Here is a 24,456-nt window from a genome sequence, read left to right on the forward strand (position 1 = left end):
TTTTAAAGGTGTTGTTTTTCTTCTTTTTTTTTTTTAAATGGAATGATCAATAACTACATACATAGACGATTTTGATATAAATTGTTTTTGAATATAAATTGCGGGGCCAGACGAACTACTAAGAAAGAGCGACTTAAGAGTTCTTCTTGTGTTATATTGTGTGTGAATATGAATTTTCTGAACATGCTGAACGTACAAAGGCACTCCTACTGCATATTCTGTCAGTGCCTTATTTCTGCTGTATAAAATGTCCATTATTAGAATCCATTATGATCCTCGTACGGGCTTCCTGCTCATTACACCTGCCACACAGGTGCACTCTTGAGTACTTTGTATATTACACCCAAAATATAGGTTTTGGGAGGTATACTTAGCTGTATTAAGCCAGTGTTTCATGTTATGTAATAAAAGATCAGCTTCCGGAAAAAGTAAACACTATTGATTATTTGACACCCCATGACGCTCCGATCAGTGCAGATGCTTTTAGCACAAGGCTCAGGCCTTTCTTCTGTAAGGTTTGAATTGATTTAACAAAAGTGTACTCAACTCTTCTGCTTGTAAGAGCTTGTAACTCCACTTGTTTTTTCTTCTGTCTCCCTCTTTCCCTGTTGAGGACTGTTAGGATATATTTAACTGAACTCACAGAAGCAAAAACAAGTTATTCACGTGCATACATTATGTAAAATATAAATCACAATACATCAAGGGGATGTATTGTGATTTATAAACAGCTAAACACGTCATAGTTAATAATGGAAATTGTAATGAATCTGATATTTCTTATTATTTGTAGTTGAGAAAATAGTACTTTGTGTCCAAATGAAGCACTAAAGGTTGTGCTGTTTATACATATTTTGTATGCATTTTAGCTAAATTATGGCTACCTGTTACTTGTAACCTTTAGTTGTCTTAAGGCCTAATTGTAGTTGTTTAAAATGTCTATTTGAAACCTCTGGCCCTGAGGTTGTGTTTGTGCAGTGGAATCATAGCTGAGCATTTATCACACGAGACATTTTTATTGTCTTATCTTTCCTCTCATCTTTCCCCTGTCTCTCTCTCTCTCTCTCGTGTGGACTAGAACTGAGCATTTACCACACATTATGTTTTATGCACAAACCCTTGTCATTTGACTTCCAAAAATTATTTGTTTAAAATAACTTGTCTAACAAAGTAGTGCCCTCACACTCTGGCGAAACGTTTGGACCAAGGCAAGAAACAATGGAAACGTGGCGTTCTGGGATGTGAGGGCAGTAAAGAATTTCAGCCATTTACTGTAAAGTTATTGCTATTGTGAAGATTGCTTGTTCGGCTAAAGAAAACACCTTTTAGAATGTTTGTGTGGCACCAGGTTTTTAAAGCTCTACACTGTTGAATATATGACTTTAATGTGCTTTGATGTTTTCATGTGGATATATAATTGTGTTGTGGTGCCTGCGCAGCCTATTTATAGATCAGGTTCATACTGCAGTCAACGTACAGCCTCTTGTAATACGTATAGTGCTCCAGGACACATTGGCCCTTCAAAGACATCGTTTTACAACAAGTCTGGGCAGTGTCAATGATGCTCAACTGCCTCAGGACACAAATGAAACATGTTTGATTTTACATGTTTTGCTTTCCCCGATGTTCTCGGATGCATCGTTGTCGTTGTCCAATCAGTGAAGAAATCACCCGCCAGATACAAAGTAGGCATAAACAATGTGGCAGCAATGACTTATGTGCAACAAAATAGGCAAAGATGCTTTGTTTTTTATTGTTTGTCATATTTTTTGACATATTTATGTGACAGTCATAATCAACATTCGGGCTACGTCTGTACCTGTATTGCAAACAAACTGTTGGATATATTATAATTTTCAGTACGTACCTGTTTAACCATATGTTTTCAAAGTGGGGAACTATAGTAAAATCCCACTTCCCATAGAACTCAGTTGTGATGGAAGCCAATCGCTGCTTGGGTTCTTACACACAAATCAGGATTTAAAATCCAAAACATTGACTGAAACTGTGACAGAGCAGGACTGTCATCATGACAAGCTCTTCCCTGTGCTTTTTTTTTTACGGTATCTGTTTTTTGTTACTCTCCACATTCATTTTATTTTACTTGTTTGATTACAATTTTACAACTGAATTGTGATCATCTGATGATGTGTTTTTAGCCATTTTCTGCAAACTTGGCCTTTATACTTTGTTGTACTCCCGTTTTATGCGTGGTGGTTAAAGTTTGGAATAGACCTGTCGTCTTCCCATCAGTACTGGGTTCCATTTGGACCTTTCAAAGGCACATGGAACACTGTTGGTACAGTTTTGATGTCTCTCCGTGTGCAGTCCTTACATGTTTTAATAGACTTGGTTAATAGATTTGGTTGGACTGGTGGTTTGGTCACGACAAATGACAGGCTGAGTGTGTCGTCACAGGGGAGAGGAGGAGGCTGGGCAGTGACAGACATGATGTAGCGTCATAGTGGAACCAAGTTACGCACGAACAGCACAAATATTTACTTTGACACCCCCCTTCATAATAAACATCTGTCTGCCTGTCATTGGAGGACGGGGCTTTGGAGCGAGGCGTGCAATTGGTTCAGATGAAGTTTTCTACAAAACGGTGGAAGCTCAACCAGGAAGAACACACACACACATACACACACATGCACGCACACTAACACACACGGGCAGCTCCACCGACCGTCCTTCCTCCACTCCCTCCCCAGCTCTCCCAGTTTACGGAGGTCTGCCATCGCACCAGTCCGGCTCTCCTCCCCTTCCTCACCCGCAGATTTGTTCGACGGCTCCCGGCTGGCAGGAGGAAGCGTGTCGGTGAGCTGTAAGTCTCCGTGTCGACGCTTTATCTAAACATATGTGTACATCTATATGCATAAATGTGTATTGTTTACGCTGCCATTCCGCTGTGAATGTTTGAAGTTGCTCTCGGTCCAGAGCGGAGCGCAAAACCCATTTTTCGCTTCGTGCACCAGAAGCGATTCGCAAGCGCTGCTGCTCCTCTGCTGCTGCTGCTCTGCTGCTGCTGCTGCTGCTACGTGCCATATCCTCCCGGAGAAAAGGCAGAACTGAGATCTGAACAGCCACCGTATCGGTTAATGAGGAATTCGTTCAGAAATGTTATCAGGAGGAGGGTGACTGCCCTTTATTCTGCTCTTATGCATGTGTGTGTGTGTGTGTTCGGGTATCCACCCCCTCCCCTCTCCAGCCCATATTTAGAGCCTGGCTGGCGACTTCAGATGGGCAACCTACGTCAGGCTGCACAGTATTCCATCCTACTGTATTCTTTAGCCACTGTGAGCCTGGTATGTTTGCCAACGCACTGTGTGCATGTGGACCAACACCAAATAAGCTGGAGGTGCGTGAGGAAAATGGTGTGAATGAAGCTCGATGTTGCGCTGCAAGTCCCAGAAAAGACAATATGTGCGTGTGCGCGCGCGTGTGTGAGGGAGAATGATGATGTTTGAAATTCTTGTAATCTTCAATCTCCACAAGATAAACCTCTACATGCCGACGCCTCGAGTTAAACCTGCCTGTCAACAGCCCTGACACGGAGCTCTCGCCCTCTTTCTCTCTCTCTCAGCCTGACAGAGGCTACCTTACCCTGCTGGTTATTCATTTTTGATGTGTACTGCCTCTACCTGAAAGTTGGAGCAAAAAAAAAAAAAGGAAGGGGGGGGGAGTTAATTAGAAGTGCGGTGTCAATTTGACCCCAGAGATCTGGAGCAGAACTGACTTCTTTTCTGTGTGATGTACAGTCTGAGAAACCTTTCAGAATTCTGACCCTCTGTCTTATTGAATAAAGTGGAGTGATGTGCCCCCTAAGAGTTTGGTTCAAGGCCATTTCAATGAGCTTAGTGTCAAATGTGATTGACACTATATTTTACATTTCATTTCTATGGGCAAAATCAGAACGTTGAATAATCTGTCTGCAGAGTTCTCCTCAGAGCACACATTTTTGTTTTCTTCATCCCTTCAAGAAAATGTTCTGCAGATATTTTAGAGTTTTAGAGTTTTGTTTTTTTTTTGGTCTCCAAATTTGCTTAATCTTTCTTTTGCATTATAGTATGAAAGTTATTTTGTGAACAAAATTAAATTTCAAGGTCAAAAGTTTTTTTTTACATTTACCTGTTTGTCCTCCTCAACACTCAAATGAGCTATAGTAGTTGTAGTGAAAATGTGATCACAGAACAAGAACAGGTCAGCTGTTTGTGACCAGGCGTGGTCACTGTTTGACTGTCTTTGTAGAGTTGAACATTTTACCTCCTGTATCTGTGGGATCTTTCTGACTGCTGCCACAGACCAACATCTGCAGATTTGGAATTGGATTAAGTGGATGTGGGTCTGATTGGTTGTTTGTTTGTTCAAAGTGGCCTTTGCCCAGAAACAGCACAGATCAGAAGATGAATGAATAGATTACTGCTACAGTAACATAGGGTCTGTGTCTTTGTGGTTTTAGATTGCATTACTGTTAGATGTGTGCTCCACATAGCCACTGTTTTTACACTTCCTCTACCTCCGCGACGGTGCTTTCTTTAGTTTAAACTACTCTCCCTCTGGGCTTTGCTCTCCTTCTCTTGGGAATGGCTGCTTTAAAACCTCTATCATCTCAACTTTGTGGCTAAATTCTTGTATTCCCTTCGAATGTTCCATCCTGCATCTGGGCCTGTTTGGAAACGGTGTTGTTTTCGTAAGAAATAGGGTTGTGAGTATGTGCATTTACAGTTTTTTGGTCATGTGATGCACGGTTGCAGGTCCTATAACAGGAGTCTGTCTTCCATCCATCACAAGTATTTAGACTAAAGGGAATTTAAATCTGTTTTATTTGTAATGCCGGTCTGACATAAGCTGGACTTTTCATCTGAAGTTGAAGCCGCCTAGAAAGCATGCTAGTATTTGCGATAATGTTTTGAGCCACGGTTCTTGTGTGAACTGAAAACTCTGTCCTGCTCTGTGTCTAAATAGTAACACGTGTATTGACTGTGTATCAGAGGAACAGTAAGAGGATGGATGGTGGGATTATTAGATATACTCTATGCGTCATTCTGCCTACACATTTCAAATATATTTAATAATTTTTCAGATGTATTAACACATCATAAGCATTATTTTTTTTAATTTTATTTCACACCCTTCTACTTAGCTTGTCAGCCCTAAAGTACATATAATGTATAGAAGGTGTATAGAAGAAACACTTGAGTGAGATTCTGCCTACACAGACAGTCTGCTTTCAGACAAGTTTCTAAATGCAAACGTACATAAATAAACACGTCAACATAATGAATAGTTAATGCGGTGCTTGTAATCGCTATGTAAGGCTGTTAAAATGGGCTAATCGCTTACCGACCGACTGGATGAAAGTGAGTTTGACTTTCCTCAAGGTCCCCCTGATTCAACTCTGCAACTCCAACTTCACAAAGTGAATCAACTTGAATTTTGTGGCAGTTGGATTTCAGTTCTGCACCTCAGTGCTGTTATGGGAATCCTCCTGTGATGCTTTTCTCGCATGTTCATTCTCAAGAGATTTGAGTGTTCTTGCAAGTCTTATCATATCAAAAGGAACCAAGCGATTCTTCTGTTTGATCCCCTGTGAGGGACTGATGTTCTGTTTTCTAACCAATTAGAGAAAAGCACAAGGCCATTGATCTTTTCATAAATGTGAAATTACTTCCTGAGGATTACCTGCTTAAACCATTTTGAAGAGCTAAATTACCCTTTTGACCAGAGGGCTAGTATCTCACAGGTGAAATGCTTTTTTTTGTGTTCAGTATTAACCCTTCCCACACTTCTCCGCCCTGTATATGAATGACTTATGCCTTAATTTGACACGATATGACTGTGAGTTACTTCTTTAATGTCGGAACCTTTGAAGACGGGCGAGAACATATTAGTTCGGTGTCAAAGAAATCATTTAAATTCCAATGCGGATGTAGAGATTGAATATTCAGCATGGTGTGAAAACACCTCTGACTTTTTGCTTTTACTCAGGGGTTGAATTTCAATCCCATGTGAGCAAGGTCACAACGTGAAACTGATCAGATCTTGTCTGAGGAGCTCAGCCCAGAGGCAGGAGTCCAGTGACAGGGAGAAGGCGAGCTGGAGATCATTGCCTGGATCAGTGTTCAAAAACTGTTTTTCATTAAAGTTTCATTGTTTATAAATCAAATTGTTATATTTTGATTCAGTTTCATTATCTATATCCCCACACAGCTCACAAATCCAGTTTAAATGACACACAGGCCTTTAGACACAGGCAAAATCAAGATAAATAAATATATTATAATTCCAGGTCCTGGCTGTCAGGTGGTCCCAAATGTGATTTGAGATTTTAAAAAAGAATGTGCTGGACTGCAGAGTAATATGCATCAGGCCTCGCTGTGCTGCACATCACCGTGTTCAGCTGAGCAGATGGGGACTCCTGGAAGTGAAAGTGCTTACAGAAAGAAATAGAGAAAGCCATAATAGGAGCTGGGGTTGGGTGATATTTGCTGAATTGAGGAAAATTAAGTCCAAACAATCGTCCATGTCCATTGTTTTGAGTGAAAATTGGTTTGGAGAAAATGCTTCCGTTAGTTACAGGAAAAAAAAGACATTATCTGATATACAAAACAAACGTTGAACAATGGAAAATGGACTACAGTAATTGTTTTTTTTTCTGCACAAGCGGATGTATGCACAGATTTAAAATGCAGATCCTGGAACAGCTTTGCTCACCTCATTAACTCTAAAACACAGATTTTTACTTTCATTCTTTGGTTGTTTATTATTTTATATTAATTTTTTTATCACCCCCCCAAAAAAAAATGCAGAGCTCGTTGGTTCTTGCAGTGTGGCATTAATGTGGTTTGTATGATTTCATAGTTTTTTGGTTTTTTTTTTTTGTCATGTGTAGTTTATACAAAGACACAAGCCATGAAAAGAGGGTTGTGACGAGGTTAACTGTGCAGAGGAATTTTCAAAGAATAAAATAGAATTAATTTAGACTACAGGAATAACAAGATATACAGTATATGTAAACATGAACAAACATTTAATATTTAAGGTGCATGACATAATTTTAAGGATCAAATATATTTTTTAGCTGAAACCAATACAAATATACGTATTGATGTCATTAGGTTGAAATAGAAATGTAGTCATGTTGTGCATTCATGAATCTTTTATGAGATCTCTTTCAGTCTTAAGTACAACGGATGACACAAATGGCTTTGACACGGTGTTTGTATACATTTTGTGTACACACAAAACGATAAAGCAGTGAGCGCGGTGAACAAATGACACGGAGCATCCGTTTCCACAGTGCAACATAAAACACCCTCACAGACATGTTCTAATGAGATGAAACAGGCTGTCGACAGCTGCTGCTATTCAGCACAGAAGCATTCTTCTGATACTATTCACCCTTAGTTTTAATATGAATTCAATCCAGACCTGTATATAATCCAAATCTCAGGTCCAGTAGTCATTGTCCATGTCTTGTTTGTAGCTTTTAATGGCCTTTTCTGTGTTTTTGTGTTACAAAACTCTTTAAAGCTTTAGACAATTTAAAATATAGATGTAGAGTAAAATAAAAAGCTTACTGTAGTCTTCCATTGCCTCTGTCTAATACATCTAATACATGCTCTGATCACAATGTGTGGCCATAGCAGAGGAGCATGCTGGTCTCAACAAAAAGATGTAGAGCTGTGATAAAATGTGAAACACGTGTAGTGCTGAACCAGCTCTCAATGGATCCAATTAACAGCTAGGCAAGTGTGTAAACCGTCTTAGATGGCTGGTTTTTCTGATTGTGAGTAATGTGTGGACACTGGAAAACCATGAACTGTATATGAAGAAATGAAGGTACACGAAGCCATCGCTGAGACATTTACAAGTCAGATATTCTCATACAATCTGGCTCAAATCAAATGATGACACCTGTCACATGCACATGCCATCAGCTGCTTGATTATCTATGTCCTGCTAAACAAGGTCAAAATGAATCCCCGTTCCACTGCAGAACTCATTTAAACACGAAATTTAAACATAAATTGACCTGTATTTACATAGAGTTCTATGTAAAACAGCAGGAGCAGCCCCTGGTGGTTCACTGCTACTCCGGTTAACTCACTTTTCACACTCACACTTGATTTCATGCTTCCTTACATCTATTTATTTATATGAAAAAATATGCAATTTTGACAAATCTGAGTTTTAACTTTGTTTTGGTCTCTTTATCTTTAGGCCTTGTGGAGAAGCATGTGATGACTCAAGCAAGGCAGAAGTTTTCCCTAAGGCACAGCAGCAGTGACACTGACTGGTGGGACAGTGGTCCTCTATGGCCACATGGTGGCACTATGGACGGTTCCTGGACTGAACGCTCACTACGATTTGGCAGAACAAAGAAGATTGCTGAGATAATGAAACAATGGAAAGAGAAGAAGATTGCTCACAAGAAAGAGAGAATAGACAAAGTTGACCAGAACAGAAAACTTGACCGAAGGCGGGTCAAGAAATGGGACAGGAAGCTGTATCCCTTGAGGGGGCGGATAGGGGGTTCAGGTGATGAGGCGCTGAGTTGTCACGTTCTTCTCACACGACTGGAGGAAAGTAACCATGAAAAAGAGGGTTCTAAGAAAGAGGAAAAGAAAGACGGACACAGAAATATATCACACAAACCCAAAAAGGATAAAAACAGTGCAAAAGGAGAAGTAAAGGATTCAGCTAAATGCAAGTCAAAGTCAGTAAGTACAAAGCATGGTGAGTACGCTCACATCTTTCAACCTCGCAAGCGCCGTCTGGCTTCTCTCAATGCTGAGGCAGTCAACAGTCTGCTGCTCGAAAGGACTTCTGACCCTCAGCCAGCAGCTAAACAGGCCATGACACAGGAAGAACCTGCAAATGGAGTCAGTCCTTTTGAAACGAACCCCGTCAGAACTAATGCCACTGTCAGCCTAAAGACTTTACGAGGAATAAAAGGTAAAACATCTAAAGATGTTGAGGTTTGCCAAAGTTCCAAGACAACCAAGAAGAGAAAAAATAACCGTGGGAATGACTGTAGGGAGCCAAGTCAAGAGAGTCTGTCTGGTACGATTGGCTGGACTCAACGCTGCAGCTTTGCTTAAGCTAACCAGCTCATCTGCGACTAGCAAACAGAGATTTAAGTCCCCACCCACAGCTACTGTGACATCAGACAGTAAACTCCCAGTCCCCGCCTGCTCACCTAAACAGGACCCTAAAGTCAAAGTCAAACAAAAGGGGAGGTCACAGAAGCAGGAGAAAAAATCCTCCTCCCCCAACAGTGGCTGCACAGCCTGCAAGAAGAAGGCAGACTTTGAGCCTAAGGTGGAGTGGGAGACTGGCACCTGCCCCCACCAACTGACCAAACCAGGATACCAGTCCCGTAGCATGTTAGGGTTCCCACTAAAGCAGGTAAAGGAGGAGCAGGTGGAGGCAGAACTGAGCCCATACTACTGTTGTCCTCCAGAGGGCTCAGTGGAATACTGCCACCGACTGGCCTTCTACCTGGGCCAGCAACCCTATGGAGAATCTAAAGATCAGTCACTGAACACAGCCATGACTCCTGTGAAGCGCGAGTGCCTCGTAACCTCTCCGTCTTTGACTCATTCTCACCCACACACAGCCCTGACTCTCACCCCTCACCCCTGCCTGTGCACTGCTGACCACTGCTTCTCCAGCTACTACGTCCACATCGCCCACCCGACTCACACTGGAAACTCATCGCCAGGAATGGCTTCGCGACCTTTGAACTTTGCCCCTTCCAGTTTGTGCTCCAATCAGATGACGGGCTCCAAGCTGCTGGGTTCACAGATGTCTCACACCTCTGGGCTCGCTCACCCCGCCTACTGCAACTCTGTGGCTTCGCCCTGTTATGGCGACGCCTGTGCAATGAATGGCTTCACCTACAGAACCATGCCTTCAGTCACCAACAGGGGGTGTTCTTTCAGCACTGGATGCACTGGGTGTACACACAGCATCAAAACTGGTCAGTGGAAAATATTTTTTAAAATCTTTAAAACTTTGACATTTTTACATGTTTTGACAAAAATCAATCCTTAAAAGTACAGCGTGTTGGTAATTATATATGAAAAATATTATTAGAAAGTATGTTTTTGTATTAGCCCAGAGTTGAACTATTATAAGTACATTCACAGTGGTGGTTTGTTTACAAAGAGTTCTATGTTCAAAGTCATGATAGATAGATATTTAAATATTTAATCCAATTACCATTTTTGTTCTTGGATGTAAAATAGTGAGCTGAAGGAAACATAATCACAACATCACCTGAAGTCTACATATTGAACATGTAATAATTGCAGCAGGTTGAATATTTACCCCCTTAGCTTATATGATAAAAAAACTCTTCGTTGTTGAGTCTGTGCCTTAAGCCATTTGTTTGGCTGAATATGTGTGAATGTTCCTGATTATGTGTTGTTGTCTCCCTTGTTTATTGTTAAAGGCTGTTTGATATTTTGATAAGGAAGCTTACATGCATTATGAATTCATAATGTGCATATTTACATAATGCAAAGCCGGCATCTGTGTCAAATAATATAAAAGTAGCCAAAGGTCAGCTGCTTTTCCTGTTACGTCCAGGCATTTAATCATGGCACATCTAAATGATGAACAACTTTACCTTGTGCTTAACAAATGTTTATAGTGTATTTAAGTTAGACATATTGGTGAGAGATATTTAGTGAGATTTCAACTAAATGTTCTTTTTTCATCCAAATAGTCATACCCTAGCAAAAGCTAGAAATGCCTGAATTTTGTTAGTGTGTAAATATTTTCTGATGTCACAATGTCATTACATTTAACTGTAATAACATGAGTATAAACTGCAGTGTGACATTTCTGTTGTTTTGGGAGGTTCTGTAATTGCTCCAGGTCCCAGTTGTTAATTTTGATTTGTTCAGATATCAGCTATTAACTTGTTAGAGTTCATAGCAGTAAAATAAATTGGCTATGAACTAGTGTTCACAGCAGGATCATGCATGCACAAACCCACTTTGCACCAAAATTTATTAAGCCTTTTAGAGGATGCCAGCAAAAAAACTCATTAAAATTTGATGTTTTTTTCCATGGTTTTGATTCACTGCTTTTGCTCCTCACTGAGACACAATTTTTCACTTTCCCTGATTTGCCTGTTTTAACCTTGATCCTAATGATATGTTGAAATATATATGTATATATATATATATATTTCATATATTTATTTCAGAAAATGTGAGTGTCTAACTTGAAATGCTGTCTTTTCATTTCCAGAGAGTTACACCTCTGCTCAGGGCGACCACAACCCTTCTCTCTTGGTTTCTCCTTCTCTCCCCATCACCAGCTGCCCACTCTCCAGCGTACCCACTTCCACCCAAACTAAACCCCACCTTCTAAACCCTCTGTCAGGGCGAGAACTGACAAGTCAAGTCCCTCAGCCCAAGGCCAGGTTAAAAATGAACAGGGAAAGTCCTCAAAGCATCAAGACTTCCAGTGGCTCCCTGTCCACAGGCCGTACGAGGCTGCCTCATAAACAACCGTCCCCGGTGCCAAGCCTGATCAGCACCAAACAAAAGAAAGTGAGCCGTAGACGTGCCACTAATGGTTGGCGGCCGGTCGGATTGCCAACTGAGAAGGAGGTCTTCATCGCGGTAGGTTATTTGTGTGTGTACAAGATAATTGCTTACAGACTGGAGACCACTATCTCTGGTTTTGTTTTCTGCTTTTTCCTTTTTTTCTTTGTGACAATTCCATATAAGAAAGATATAGACAAAAGAGTCTCTTTTTTAAAAATCCAATTTAAAATATAATCTATTTTTATCTGACACAATTACAGTCAATGCCAAATGGTGTACTGTAATATAAAACAAGTTAGAGACAAAAATAGGCTTGTTTTCACTGATGTAACGAACATGTCAGTAATAACTCCGTGAGGGAAGAAATGAAAGTTAATGAACAGCAGTGTTTTTGAGCTGCTCATCTGGCCATGATTCAACAGAGTCATTCTGGGTGAAACTATAAGGAGAATCACTACACTATATATCTGACCTGCTTGGTGTCTCAGGGGGAGGATGAGACTGCGGTGCGTCAGTGTTATGAAGGAGTGGAGCGGGATGGTGAAGTGATTCGTGTCAGAGACACTGTGCTGCTTCGATCGGGCCCCAGGAAGAAATCCCTCCCGTACGTTGCCAAAATATCAGCGCTGTGGGAAGACCCCAAAACAGGTGAGGGAGATAAGAGCGGAGAGGTCACATAAAACACAATGAACTGTGTGCATGGTTGGATGGATACTAAAGGAGCTAAAGGCCAAGGTTTTTACCCACTTACCTTTGTGTGTCTCCATTTGTCGCCTCAGGAGAGCTGATGATGAGTCTTTTCTGGTACTACCGACCTGAGCACACCCAGGGGGGCAGAGATCCCAGCGCACACTGTGAGGTGAGGCTTCAGTGGTTCAGAGCAACGACCTGTTTTCCCACTGCTGTAATGACACTGTTGACATTTCCCTGGAAAAGCTGTGTTTCCCTTCTTACAATTAAATAATCCTGTATTTAAAATGTCAACTGATGTGTATTAGGCATGTGAATAATAACCATCTCTTATCCTTGACGTCCTTTTGCAAAAACGTCTTTTTGAATTATATTTCAAAAGTAAAGCATAATTGCAAAATGTTGAATAAGTTAACGAAAACATTTTTTCTAGTAAGAAGCATTAAGTTAATCCAAAGGATTTAATTCATTTTCTATTACGTTCAATTATACATCAACATTTTATTAGCTTTTATGGCAGTATTCCACATGCTTACTTCCTCTTCCTTACTCTAGAATCACCACACGTATCAAACCTATTTCTTTTTAGTATTTTTGATTCTGTTTTGATTTTCTGTTTCTGATTAGATGTTGGAAAAGAAAATTTCATTGCTTTACGTACACATTTCATAATGCCATTCCACTGAGTAACGTCTGTGTCAGCCAGTCAAGACACAGAGCAGAGACACCTGTGTGTCCTTACTACTGAACCACGTGAGGTGACATTACAGTGTGAGTCTTTTATTAATAAACGTGTAAAATTAAAAACAACTTTTCATCGTAGCAATTACAATTTAGATTTCACACTGGATTATAAACAGCTCCATTGTTCCATTGAGTGATGCTGATGGATTTTGTTTCTAGGCTGAAAAATGTTGCTTTTTAAACGTTTGGAAACTGTCTCGAATTTCCAGTCACAACAAACAGCTGTCTGACTGATTGGTTTGCTTATTAGATGTGGAAACAAAATAAAAGCTGTTCCACTGGGGCTCTGCCTGCACATCTGTGTGTCCATGTGAGACTGTGATCTGACGCCAAAAAAAAATGTAATCTACCACAGCTGTAAGACACTAGAGGTCGGAAAAGGAGAAAGATGCAGAGATGCAGGCATTTTCTTCAGTTATTATAAAGCATCTATTTCCACATCAGCATTATCTTCTCCTAACGCTATAGCGGTGAGGATCATGGTCATTTTATTTTTACGACTAATAAATAGCCAATATAACAACCACTAATATATCATCACAAAAGTGCCGGTTAATGTACTGCCAAATATGCATCAGTTACTGTTGCTTGTAAAATTGTGAATCGCAGATTCAGCAGGGCTGTGGTGTATATAAATATAGTAATATGTGGCTAAGATTGAATTTGATGACAAATTATGAACACGATTAATTGTCATAAATCAACAACTACCCTGTGATTATTCAGAGTAAAACTTTGGTAGACACCTCATATATCTTTACAATAATTCTACCTTCCATGCACTAATCACTGCTCTAATGCAGATTTGATTCACACATTGTTATTTCCAGCCATTGTGAGAATGACTTTTTGTTTTCATGAAGCAGCTCGAGCTTTTCAATCAATGAGATAAAGTTCATTTTTTACTCTGCATTCTCATTGGTGTACTTTGTGAGAAACCCAGACCTGATCTATAATTTGTTCATCACACTGGAGGTAACCCCGTGTATTTATGTGAGTAAGAGGATGATTTTAGAAGTGCTGAACAGAAATGCTTGTCTAAGCATAAATATTTAGACCCCGGCTGCTGCCTGAGACATCATTATCTCCTCAGCAGACCTGTGACTCTCAATAGTTGGTTAGCTCCTCAGTTAAAACCACAATAGCTGATGATACCAGATGATGATAGGTCTGCTACCTCAGTCAAACACAGGGTTAGAGAAGAGCAGTATTTCTAAGTACACAGAGAACATACCCTTGACTCGGTTTTTTTTTTTCATCTTTGCTCTGAATGTTTACAGATATACTGGATGGTTTGTTGTGTCGGAGCACCAAGGACTACAGCATACAATTACAGTCAATTGTGCATCTAAAGACTTGCTTCCTTTTGAGCGAGCACAGAGTTTTTACAAATTGTTCATTGTGATCTGGAATGACTATTTGTGTAATTACTGGAAATTCTACTCCTCCTGTAGGGGGTGACAAAAACACAGTTAATGTCAATTATTGTGTGTAACCCATATTTATATAAAACAGACTACTGTCAACGTTTAGCTTCAAGACGGAGGGTTTTCCCCAGTACTGACTGTCGTCTGGCCACTCTTTTTTCAGAATGAGATTTTCGCCTCTCGCCATCAGGATGAAAATAGTGTGGCCTGCATAGAAGACAGATGTTATGTTCTCCCACTAGCGCAGTACTGTAGGTAGGTAAACACACACACACACACACACACAGGCACGAACAGTTGTCAGAAGTCTTTCCTTTTAATTAACACCTCAGCTCATGCGATGTGCAGACATATGTTTTCATGACTTTCCTGTCATACAGAGGTGACACAGTAACTGATAATGAATTAAAGTAAACACAGGGCCACCAACAGACTGCTGACAAATAATTAGTCATGATTTTTCTATGTAACAAACAAACTAATAATTAATATTTTCTTTTCTGTATTGAGTAGAATATACAGAAGGTGAACATACTGTAGAGCACTTACTTCCCTATTTCTCCTCAGCAGGTGGCGCTATAAACACAGTATGATTGTAGTCGCAGCCCTAACCAGCTTGTCTTTGCTCTCAAACTCACCAGTAGATTTGCTCTTCTCCAGATTTTGTGCCTTGGTGAAGCGGCGTGCTGAAGGAGCCCAGCCTGGCAGCGCCAGCATGGTGCCCTGCCGCCCCGAATTCGCCCCCCCCTCCCACCGATGCGTGCCCACGGATGTCGACCCTGAACTGGTTTATCTTTGCCGACACGTCTATGACTTCCGCTACGGACGCATCCTAAAGAACCTGCAGTAGACTGTAGAGCATGTGGAGCGTCTCATCACAAAACTCTCCCCCCTGCACGGGAGGGGGAGGCATGACTGAACGCAGCTTTTCTGCCCTGGACCATAGTCCAGCGGTCATAGGAGGGAAAAGGAGAAACTCCAGAGAAGGGGGGCTTGTTTTGGTGAAGAAACGGTGACGCAAAAAAGTTTTTGACACATCATGAAGCACAGATCCCTTTAGTCAACTGCAGAAGTAACAGTGAGTTAGATTTAACCATTTCAGTCTGGGCACCACTACGTCCTCGTGTAATGAAACGAGGAACGAACATTTGTTTTCTTGGCCTCCAAGACACTCCATGGTGACATAGTACGTTGCATCCTTCCTTCCTTTATGCTTTCCAGCAAAGGTAAACACAAGGCTGGATTTTGCTGCTTGCGTCACTATGCCTTCCCATAAGCATCTTAGCACAACAGTCATGGTGGTTCTGTTCATGGACCGGTGGAAGTTGAGGCTGCACCATGTTGCAAAATGTTGGATCAGCCATGGTGTGGCCGCAGCTGATGCAGGGTGGCGTCTTATTTTTTTACCTGACCTGAGTTTGTTTCTGTTTGTGAAGGAGAGTGTGTGAGTTAGTGGATACATGGACAAACGTGGGGATGAATGATACATTTTTTAGGAGGCTTTCAGGCAATCAAACCAAACAAGCAGCTTTGGAGGAAGCGAGGTTTCCTCACCCCGTCATCTCTGCTGTGTGCCAGAGCGCAATCACACTGGTGTCGCCAGAGACCGTCTGTGCTACCTAAAATTACTGTACGTAAAGGGCAGAAGGTGACTCACATCTTTTCTCACCAAACTCTGCTCCACAGCAGAACCTTTTCAGCTAAGGGGTCAAAAATGTCTCGCACAAAGTGTCTCCCGGCCTTCCTCCCAAAAATCGCAAAATATCATAATAAAATAATCAAGATTATTTAAAGTGGCCCTTCAATAACTGTCAATCTTTAAATAAAATTATTTTAATTATTATTTAAATGACATTTTTATTAATATATATATTTTTAACATTACTTATTCCTGTGATTGACTTGCAGCTAGAACTATGGGCAGCTCTGTATTTGACTAGTGGTTGGAGGCAAAATGGATTCACTCTTTCATTCCTGTTTTCAATCAACAGGCTGCTGCCGTGTGGTCAATAGAGAGGCACATTAAAAATGCACTAGTTTAGGGCTGCAACTCATACATTTTTATCGCCTTGCCGTCATTTTGTTGATGGAACGCCACAGTGCGATGAAAAATGATTGTTGTTATAAACTTGAGAACTTGAAAAAATGTTTTATTCCAAACCCAAAGATCAGTTTGTAGAATCTGAAAACGGACAGAAAAAAATGCCACATTAACATTTGAGACAGACAAACAATGATTTGTTGTAGTTCAGAATAGTTGCAGCTCTGCACTGGTCAAAGTCAGGGTTTGTTTTTTGTTTGTTTGTTGTTTTTTTTTTTGTTTTTTTCTCTCTAGAACATGACATTGCGTCCTGAAGTGCCACTTCACGTGGGAAATGCCTCTCGTACTTCCTTTTACACCCACACATTTATGGACTGTCCCGTTTCTGTTTCTCTCCCCTGTAGACAAACCAAAGGATGTCACACAAGCCACAGCCCCCGTCCCCTCCCTCGTACTCGTAGTTAGCACTTCTGCCCTCGTTCCCTTGTTATATTGCACTAATTCATTCCTTAATAACAACAAACATGTTTGTTTTGTTATGGCTACTAATATTGTCCTGGGGAACATAGTGTTTATAGTTTTGTGTGTGTGTGTGTGCGTTAGACAGAGAGAGAGAGAGAGAGAGAGAAACTGAGGGTGTTTGTGTAGAGAGAAGGAAACAGTGAAAATGTCGTGGCTGCTTCGTCAGTGCAAACAGTGTATTCGTGTAGAGGAGTTGGCCAGTGTGTTATTGTAGAGCCTGTTGAATCCCATATATATGGTACACATATACAGTATGTATGCTATTAGATTTACTTCGTCTGAATTGTCAAGCAGCTCTGCCAGACCTATACTCACACACAGTGACTGTGATCAGGTTCAACAGAGACTTGAGTGTCAACCCTGTGTACTAAATCGTGGCCCACAGTCAACTTATATCTGCAGCCCACGTGGTCATCAGGCGTTGCTCAGAGATTGTGAAACATCGCAACAACTCTTGGCAACAAATGCAGCCGATACTGGTTTCTGATCAGAGGTGTGTTTCAGTTGATGGGTGGGCTGTAGGTTCGGGGAGGGTTGATACTAGATGGTTTTGTAGTGGGGGTCGGGGGGGGGGGGGGGGTATTTAACCCTAATCTCTTATTGCCTTCTAACCTGCAAGTGTTTTTTTCTGTCAGAAAACAAGTAGTATTAGAGTGTGTGTAGCTTAAAAGAAATCCTAAAAGAGGAATCAGGTGGTTTTTTTAAAGACATGCTGCTCTAGTTCTGGGTACGCCTCAGCTGTCAGTCATTTGATGGAATATAGATTGAAGTCCAGCCAGACTTTTTATAAGCACATCTTTAGAAGTAAAAAAAAGCACTTTTGCACAAAAATACAGCTACTGTGCAACATGAACCAATTATTTTGAGACACCACTGTGAGTGGTCATCTCAGTTTTGATGAAAGGACACTCCTAAAGTGGGCAGTGTTAGAATTCCAAGTACAGCAATTGGTTCTAAATGTGTTTTTTTTTAAGTCTTATATATATATATACTGTATTTTGGCCAGCCCATATGAAACTCTTCTTGGGTTAAATGTTATTCACCTGGGGCAACTTTTTGCTCCTAGAGCTTTTTGCTCTGATGCTCTTTACTGCCTGCTCTTAATCCTGTCCCATTGGTCAGCTTTGTCCAAATCCACTTTTATTATAAAGGTCCAGCTTCATGTTGAAGTCTTCCTCTAGCCTCCCATACCTGAGGTCGGAACCACAGTCTGGAACGGTATGGACATGCAAGTCATGGTTAAACATCCACAGTGATGAAGGAACTGCTTCATGTTGCACAGTATATGTAGTGATATTTTGAGCATATGAGGAAGTAAATAGCACAGTCTGCTCCTAAAATATATCCTTTTAAACATCCTTCCTGACTGGACATTGATTGATCACTTCTAACAACTGCACTTGTGTCAAAAACTACCTGATGTCTCCTTTAGAAAGAGTACCCGACTGCTTTCCTTCACAGCCGAAGCTCTGATCTTTTTCAAGAACTATGGCTCCAAATCCAGAACACAAAATCAAATATTGCTCATTAGGGTTGATTTAAAGCCATTTCCAAGTTCTTCAAATGTATATCTATATAACCATATATTTCTCCTACCTAGCGATTTCTCCTTATTAAGAATATTTTACTATGTGGATTTCCTAAGATGGCATATGCAATATATTTTTAGACTATTTTTGAAAAAAAAAACAAAAAGAGCTTAGCAAATTTAAGGAAAGAATATGCATCATTTTTATTTTTAATGTTAACTTATAAACATCACAGCGGTAATTGAGATTTGACCAAAAGACAGACGGAGGAGAGTTGAGCTGTTGTCGCAGCGTAAACAAACAGTCGTAGAGAGTGATCAGTGGGAAGCTCTCTTCCACGTGACGTGTACATATCTGATCTTTCAGGAAGCACCGGGCACTCTTTACACAAGCCGACCGCCAATGCACAGTGTAGTATTTTTGCAAGAGCTGTAAGAATTATATTTAAAGTAAGAAAGAATATTTAAATGGAGTAAACAGTACAAATATATTAAGATTTCATTTTAACTTATTTGGAAATGATGTGATGAATTATATTGTTTTTTTTTTGTTTTGTTTTTATTTTCCTCTCTGTTTGTAACTTATGAGTTTAGAGAATAAATGATTGAGTGGTGGTCGACGACAAAGATGTAAATGTTGTTTACTTTATGTTGTTAATGTGTCGAGCGTCGCGTGGAGCCCAACTACCATGCTCTGTTAGGGTCAAAGGTCACAGACAGATCACTGGAACATTAGGACTGAAATTGAGACACATGGGATTTTGTTTGCTCTCTGGGTCAACCTGACGGAGAATGGTAATGTGGTCAACTTCCATTTTTCTTTCAACAGTTTCAACACTTATCTTATACAGTATGTATCTGTAATGTTTCCACACATCACCTACCATTAGGATCAGATTTCACCAAACTGACATCATGTTTTATCAAAGAATAGTCCAGCAGCTGAGCTGAAGTTATTAATATAGCAGTGTTTATCCAGCCATTTCAACATCTCAGTTTTTTCCCCCTCTCCAGCTGAACCCCTGCCTTTCTCTCAACATACAGTATGTAATTTTTAAAGTTTGTCACCCAGAGGGCAAGAACCCTGTGTGTGTGTCACATCCACATTCCACTGCTGATCAACACTTTGCTTTACTCATTCCATGGCCTTGCTTCATTGTCTTTTGGCCACTGAGTGAGAACTTCCTGTACGAGGAGGTCGTGAGAGCTGAGGGAGGAGCTCAACATGAGTCACCGTCCCCAGTGCAGACCAGCCCTGGTTAAAGTGTAGACTACACTGAATGCTGTCATTTATCTCACTCCTATTTCAGTAACAGTGGCATCTTTGGTTACCATGAGAACTGGGCCTGGTCATCACTTCAGAGACAGTAACCTCTCTGTGTTAATATTCAGTGGCAGGAAGTGAAGTGAGTTCACCTTTTGAGTCACATCAAATTAAAAGCACCTGATTAAGATATTTTGATATATTTGGAAAAATGAGAGGATATATGCTAAAAAAAAAAAAATTAAAAAAAGATATTTTTGGAGTAGAGAAGCAATGTGTATCAGATTATCGTCACTTTGTTATGCCCTGAAAATTGCTTGGATTTTTTAAGAGTTACAATAACATCCCTACTGATTTAATGTTCCATTGAAAAAAAAAACTATTTATAAATTTGAAGTCCTTTGTGAAAACTGTGTCTGCTTTTTTCTTTATATATTGTTAAGTTAGCCGGTTACCAAGTACATTAGAGGAAGGTTTACTAAGGTTTACTAAGTAAATACATTGAACATTTAACTGAACTGTACATATGACCATGTATTTATATGAAACTATATTGACCATCCAATATACTAAATGCTGTGATGTGGACTTTATTTTATATTTAAATATTTTCTGAGAAAGCTATTGTACAGTACTGTAACAATGTATGAACAGGAACGACCCAGGTGCAGTCGTGCATGGAGCTCAGTCATGCTGTACAATGTCCACAGGAGGTCAGTAGTGAGAGTAGGCAGAGGTCAGGGTGAGTCACTCTTTGACCCACATAACATTTTAGTTGGACATAAATTTAACCCAGTTGTGTTTTAGAGCAATTTATTTCCCTCCGGTGATGTCTCCTGTTAACACAGACTTCATCCCATTTTCAAGCCCCGGACTAGGACCAGGAATACATGCACACAAACACACACACACACACACACACACACATGGTTGAAAAGATATTCTGCATTATTGTTAGAATTGAGAGACAACTCACAATTTTTTCATTTTATTTACGGGCGACATTATGCAGAAAAGAGCACATGACAGATATAAATGTAAATCCTGAAATGACTGTTCCCTGTTCTTCTGTGCTTTATGTTCTGGTTGTCCTGTCGAGAGGACCAATGAAGTTTTCAAATGTTTGTTTGGTTTATTGCAAGCGACCAGCTAATGGTATGTGACGCGCTGGAGACCCTTGCTATGGACAGGAATCCAGCTTACACACAGACACAACCATCTCACTGGCTTTTCATCTGCTGCTGCTGCTGCTGTCTTTCTCTGTAGGTCTAATTACCACGTCCGGCTTATTGTCCACCTGATGACTGTAATTAATCAAGTTCTTCTATCTAATCTCTGAATCCCATCATCCTTACAGTACGCCAGGCCTGGACACACCGGATGGTAGCCTGATGTAAGCTCTTTGGGGGAGTGTAATTGTGTGCTTGGCTGCAACTTTGTTTCCAACAGCAAATTGCACAGTACCACCCTGCTGTGTGTGTGTGTGTGTGTGTGTGTGTGTGTGGGCATTGTGCGTGTGTGTACGTGTGTTTATTTACCCTGTGGAGTGTGTGTTTTCATTGCACACAGGTCAGTAATTGTTACTCATTGCTTTCCTCCACAGTGGCTGTTCGTTTGCTGACAGTGCTTATGTAACTTATCTTTCAGGAAGTTATTCTGAGGTCTTTAATGTGAAAGTGTTTTCCCCATCAGAGGCTGCCCTGACCTCTGTTTGAAAGAAGAAACCAGCCTGGACGGATTATCCCACTGCCCTGTTGTTTGAGATGCTCCGACCTCCTCACCCCAGGTTCAAATGAATGAAGTGAGTATTTCTCATTTGAATACCAAAGTTCTTCGATCAAAGAGGAGCAAAAACATATATGTACAATAACAACAACAATAATGTTGGGTTTTTATTTTTGAGCGCACCACTAACCAGTTTGTAATGAAAAAATGACAACTGCTTTTTACTCCTCCTTATGCCAATGTAGAAGCTTTACGTAACCATTATTTAGTCATTTTATCTTTAACAAAAAATGAGTTCAGTAGTTTCAGAGAGATGCTGCTGACAGAGACAGTGACAGATCAAAGATGACATCTCAGAATTTATGAAAAAAAATGACAAACAAGGAAACCAATCTATAAAGTCCATAACATGAATGTCGCAGAAATTGTCGCCAATAATTTTAGGTCTGTCCGTCTGGCGGGGCTTTTGGCGGCTTATTTCCTTAAAATCTGTCGTGTGTGTGTGAGAGAGACTCACTCACACAGACACACACACACCACAGATTCCTCCTGTCATGCAGTCTTGTCCTTCTTTGAGCTTCAGAAGGCTTACCTTAATCCTCCTGTTGAGTGACATCACCCTACACACCAGAACAGTAGGGAGGTTTACAGGAGGTGAAGTATCTCCGTGGTAAAGTGGACAGGACTTAGCTGGAGCTCAGACGTCCCTCACACTGACTGTCAACAGCGGCGGAGGACACGAGCATGGACGAACTAGTGGACAACAGTGTTGGCATGGAGGACCTGCTGAGGAGGCCTTCGCTGAAGGAGAGTTTCCACAGCGACTCACTGCTGGCACAGGACAGTGACTTCATGACAGGTAGGAATATTTATGACTGAAACAAAGATATATTGTTTCATATACTGTAGATTTCTGTCTATTGTTCTGTCATTTGTCACTGTTCTGCCCTGCTGACGCTGTCAAAGTGTTCAAACATGTTGAAAGCTGCTTCCCTGATGGGAAAAACTAAGAGTAAAGATTTCAAATACTACAGTGCAGTAGTACTGTAAAAAAACTATATTGAATAATACAAATTCAATACTGTAAATAATTGAGCTGCCAGACTGAAACAAAATAGGAAAACAGCAAATGATAATGTTTTTAAAAGTGGGAAAAAGTTTTTAAAAAAACATCCCTGTGTCTGACTGACAAATGAAAAATAACATGGAGATCCAAAGATTACTGAAGATTTTGAGTCTTAAATGCAGCCAAAACCACCTCTCCCCAAATGCCAGCAGTTACTAACCTTCAGAAAAACAACATTAAATGTTAAATTACATCAGAGCCAAAGGTAAATCTTCCACTTTCCTCTAGTTGCACTTTCAGTTCATGTTCAGCAAAACAGTGTTGCATCATTCTAACACAATACTTGATTAAACTTAAAACATGACTCCACTAAAAAAAAAAAAACAACAACTCTGTTTTTCCCTCTAAATTGTTGGTTCTGCCGTTGCCTGAAGCTGTTCAGAGGAGTTAAATTAAACACCAGTCTCTCGTGTCCGTCCAGGGTCTCACGTGCCAAACAGTCAAACAGTGGGAGTCGTGGAATGTGTCTGCGCTGAGCAGATCTAGAGAAATGGCTTGTCCCCTCTGGACCGTTTGTGGACATTCTGTGAACGTTTTAATAAGTGCCTAGTGCTCGGTGCACGTGTGTCTTGTGTGTGACAGCACGCAGGCCGCCGATATGAGCGGACAGATGCTGTCTTCATTCAACAAACACCATCTGTGAGTGGAGATTAAAACATTCTGCTGGAGTTTTGCTGTAATGGAGTTTCATTTTGCGAAGATGTTTAAAAGCCAAGTCAGTTACTGTACAACCTCCCTGACTCTGTAGTGTGTGTGTGTGTGTGCTTGTGTGTGTGTGTGACTCACAAGCACAGAAATAGAAATACTCTGTGTGTGTTTTACATTTGAATAAATGGTATCCATGGAGCCTGCCTTTCTTTTACACAGCTGAGTTAGTGCAGTGACTGAGCTCCAGGCTACTAATTCCCTTTAACAGCACTGGGATTACGTGCTATTCCAATCCCAATCCCATATGTGGTGTAGGGAGGGGGCACGAGGATGATGTCACGCTGGGACGCGAGGAGACTGAGGAAATCACAGGCGAACGTGGACACATTTGTCCTCCGGAGATGGATTAGAGTCGACTCCATGTTTGAACGATTATTCTTAAAGTCTGTGCTCACAGCACATCATCACTGTCAGGAGGAGACATTCTATCAGCAAAGATTTACTGTTGGAAGGAGGAGAGGGAGGCGGAGGAGGGGGAGAGAGACATCGATCTTAACAGCACAGAACATGTGTTTTACGGCACGTTTAGGGGCCTGTCTGACACTCTGTTATATTTATGATGTCAAAGTACTTAGTTATATTGATCACCACAGTATCTGTCTGGTGGAAAGACTGTCAAATTAAAAAAATGTAATCTGTCCTAATCCCAGCAGCAGAATCGTTCATAGTCAGTTGTATCTCATTATATGTGATGTATTTATTCACACTAGTTTTTATTTTATTTTCACCATTTTTTTACTATAGTCTGCTGGCCATTTTCATAGTCACTGTGTGTGTGTGTGTGTGTGTGTGTGTCCTACTAGGCCTCACCCAACTGGGGATAAATGCTGAGGGTCGCATTAGGAGAGGGCATATGGTGGTAACAACCTTTGCCAAGTCATAGAGAGGATTATCTGCAGCAGTAACTTCATTTAATTAAGTCATGTAATAATTATTTCTATAGTGGTGGACCATTCATCAAGTACTATTGCAACTAATTATATGTAAACTCTTGAAAATTAAAAAAAAAACAGACACAGTATAATGAACCAAACAAAAAAGCAAAAAATGAATGATTAATACTAACTACTGTATGTGTGTAAAGCAATACCTTATTCTTATGTTGGAAAGTACA

The 24,456-nt window shown here is 40.6% G+C and overlaps 2 protein-coding genes across 2 annotated transcripts in view; both read left to right on the forward strand.

Annotated features, from left to right (window-relative positions):
- Nucleotides 1–22: 22 nt before the first annotated feature.
- On the forward strand, nucleotides 23–20,193 carry LOC103381007 (bromo adjacent homology domain-containing 1 protein). Its single transcript, XM_008313167.3, is given in 8 exon segments — nucleotides 23–1,685; nucleotides 8,224–9,067; nucleotides 9,069–9,985; nucleotides 11,266–11,642; nucleotides 12,056–12,215; nucleotides 12,347–12,426; nucleotides 14,592–14,683; nucleotides 15,089–20,193. Coding segments are annotated over 8 exon segments (2,739 nt in total). The 5' UTR covers nucleotides 23–1,606; the 3' UTR covers nucleotides 15,279–20,193.
- Nucleotides 20,194–20,425: 232 nt separating this feature from the next.
- Nucleotides 20,426–24,456, forward strand: part of LOC103381008 (echinoderm microtubule-associated protein-like 1) — a 9,351-nt gene continuing 5,320 nt past the window's right edge. Inside the window, exons 1-2 of the mRNA XM_008313169.3 lie at nucleotides 20,426–20,525; nucleotides 22,236–22,367. Coding sequence (XP_008311391.2) covers nucleotides 20,426–20,525; nucleotides 22,236–22,367 — 232 coding nt within the window. The remainder of the gene's footprint in view (nucleotides 20,526–22,235; nucleotides 22,368–24,456) is intronic.

This window comes from Cynoglossus semilaevis, chromosome 7 (genome assembly GCF_000523025.1).
Source record: "Cynoglossus semilaevis isolate Cse_v1.0 chromosome 7, Cse_v1.0, whole genome shotgun sequence".
Classification (NCBI taxonomy): domain Eukaryota; kingdom Metazoa; phylum Chordata; class Actinopteri; order Pleuronectiformes; family Cynoglossidae; genus Cynoglossus; species Cynoglossus semilaevis.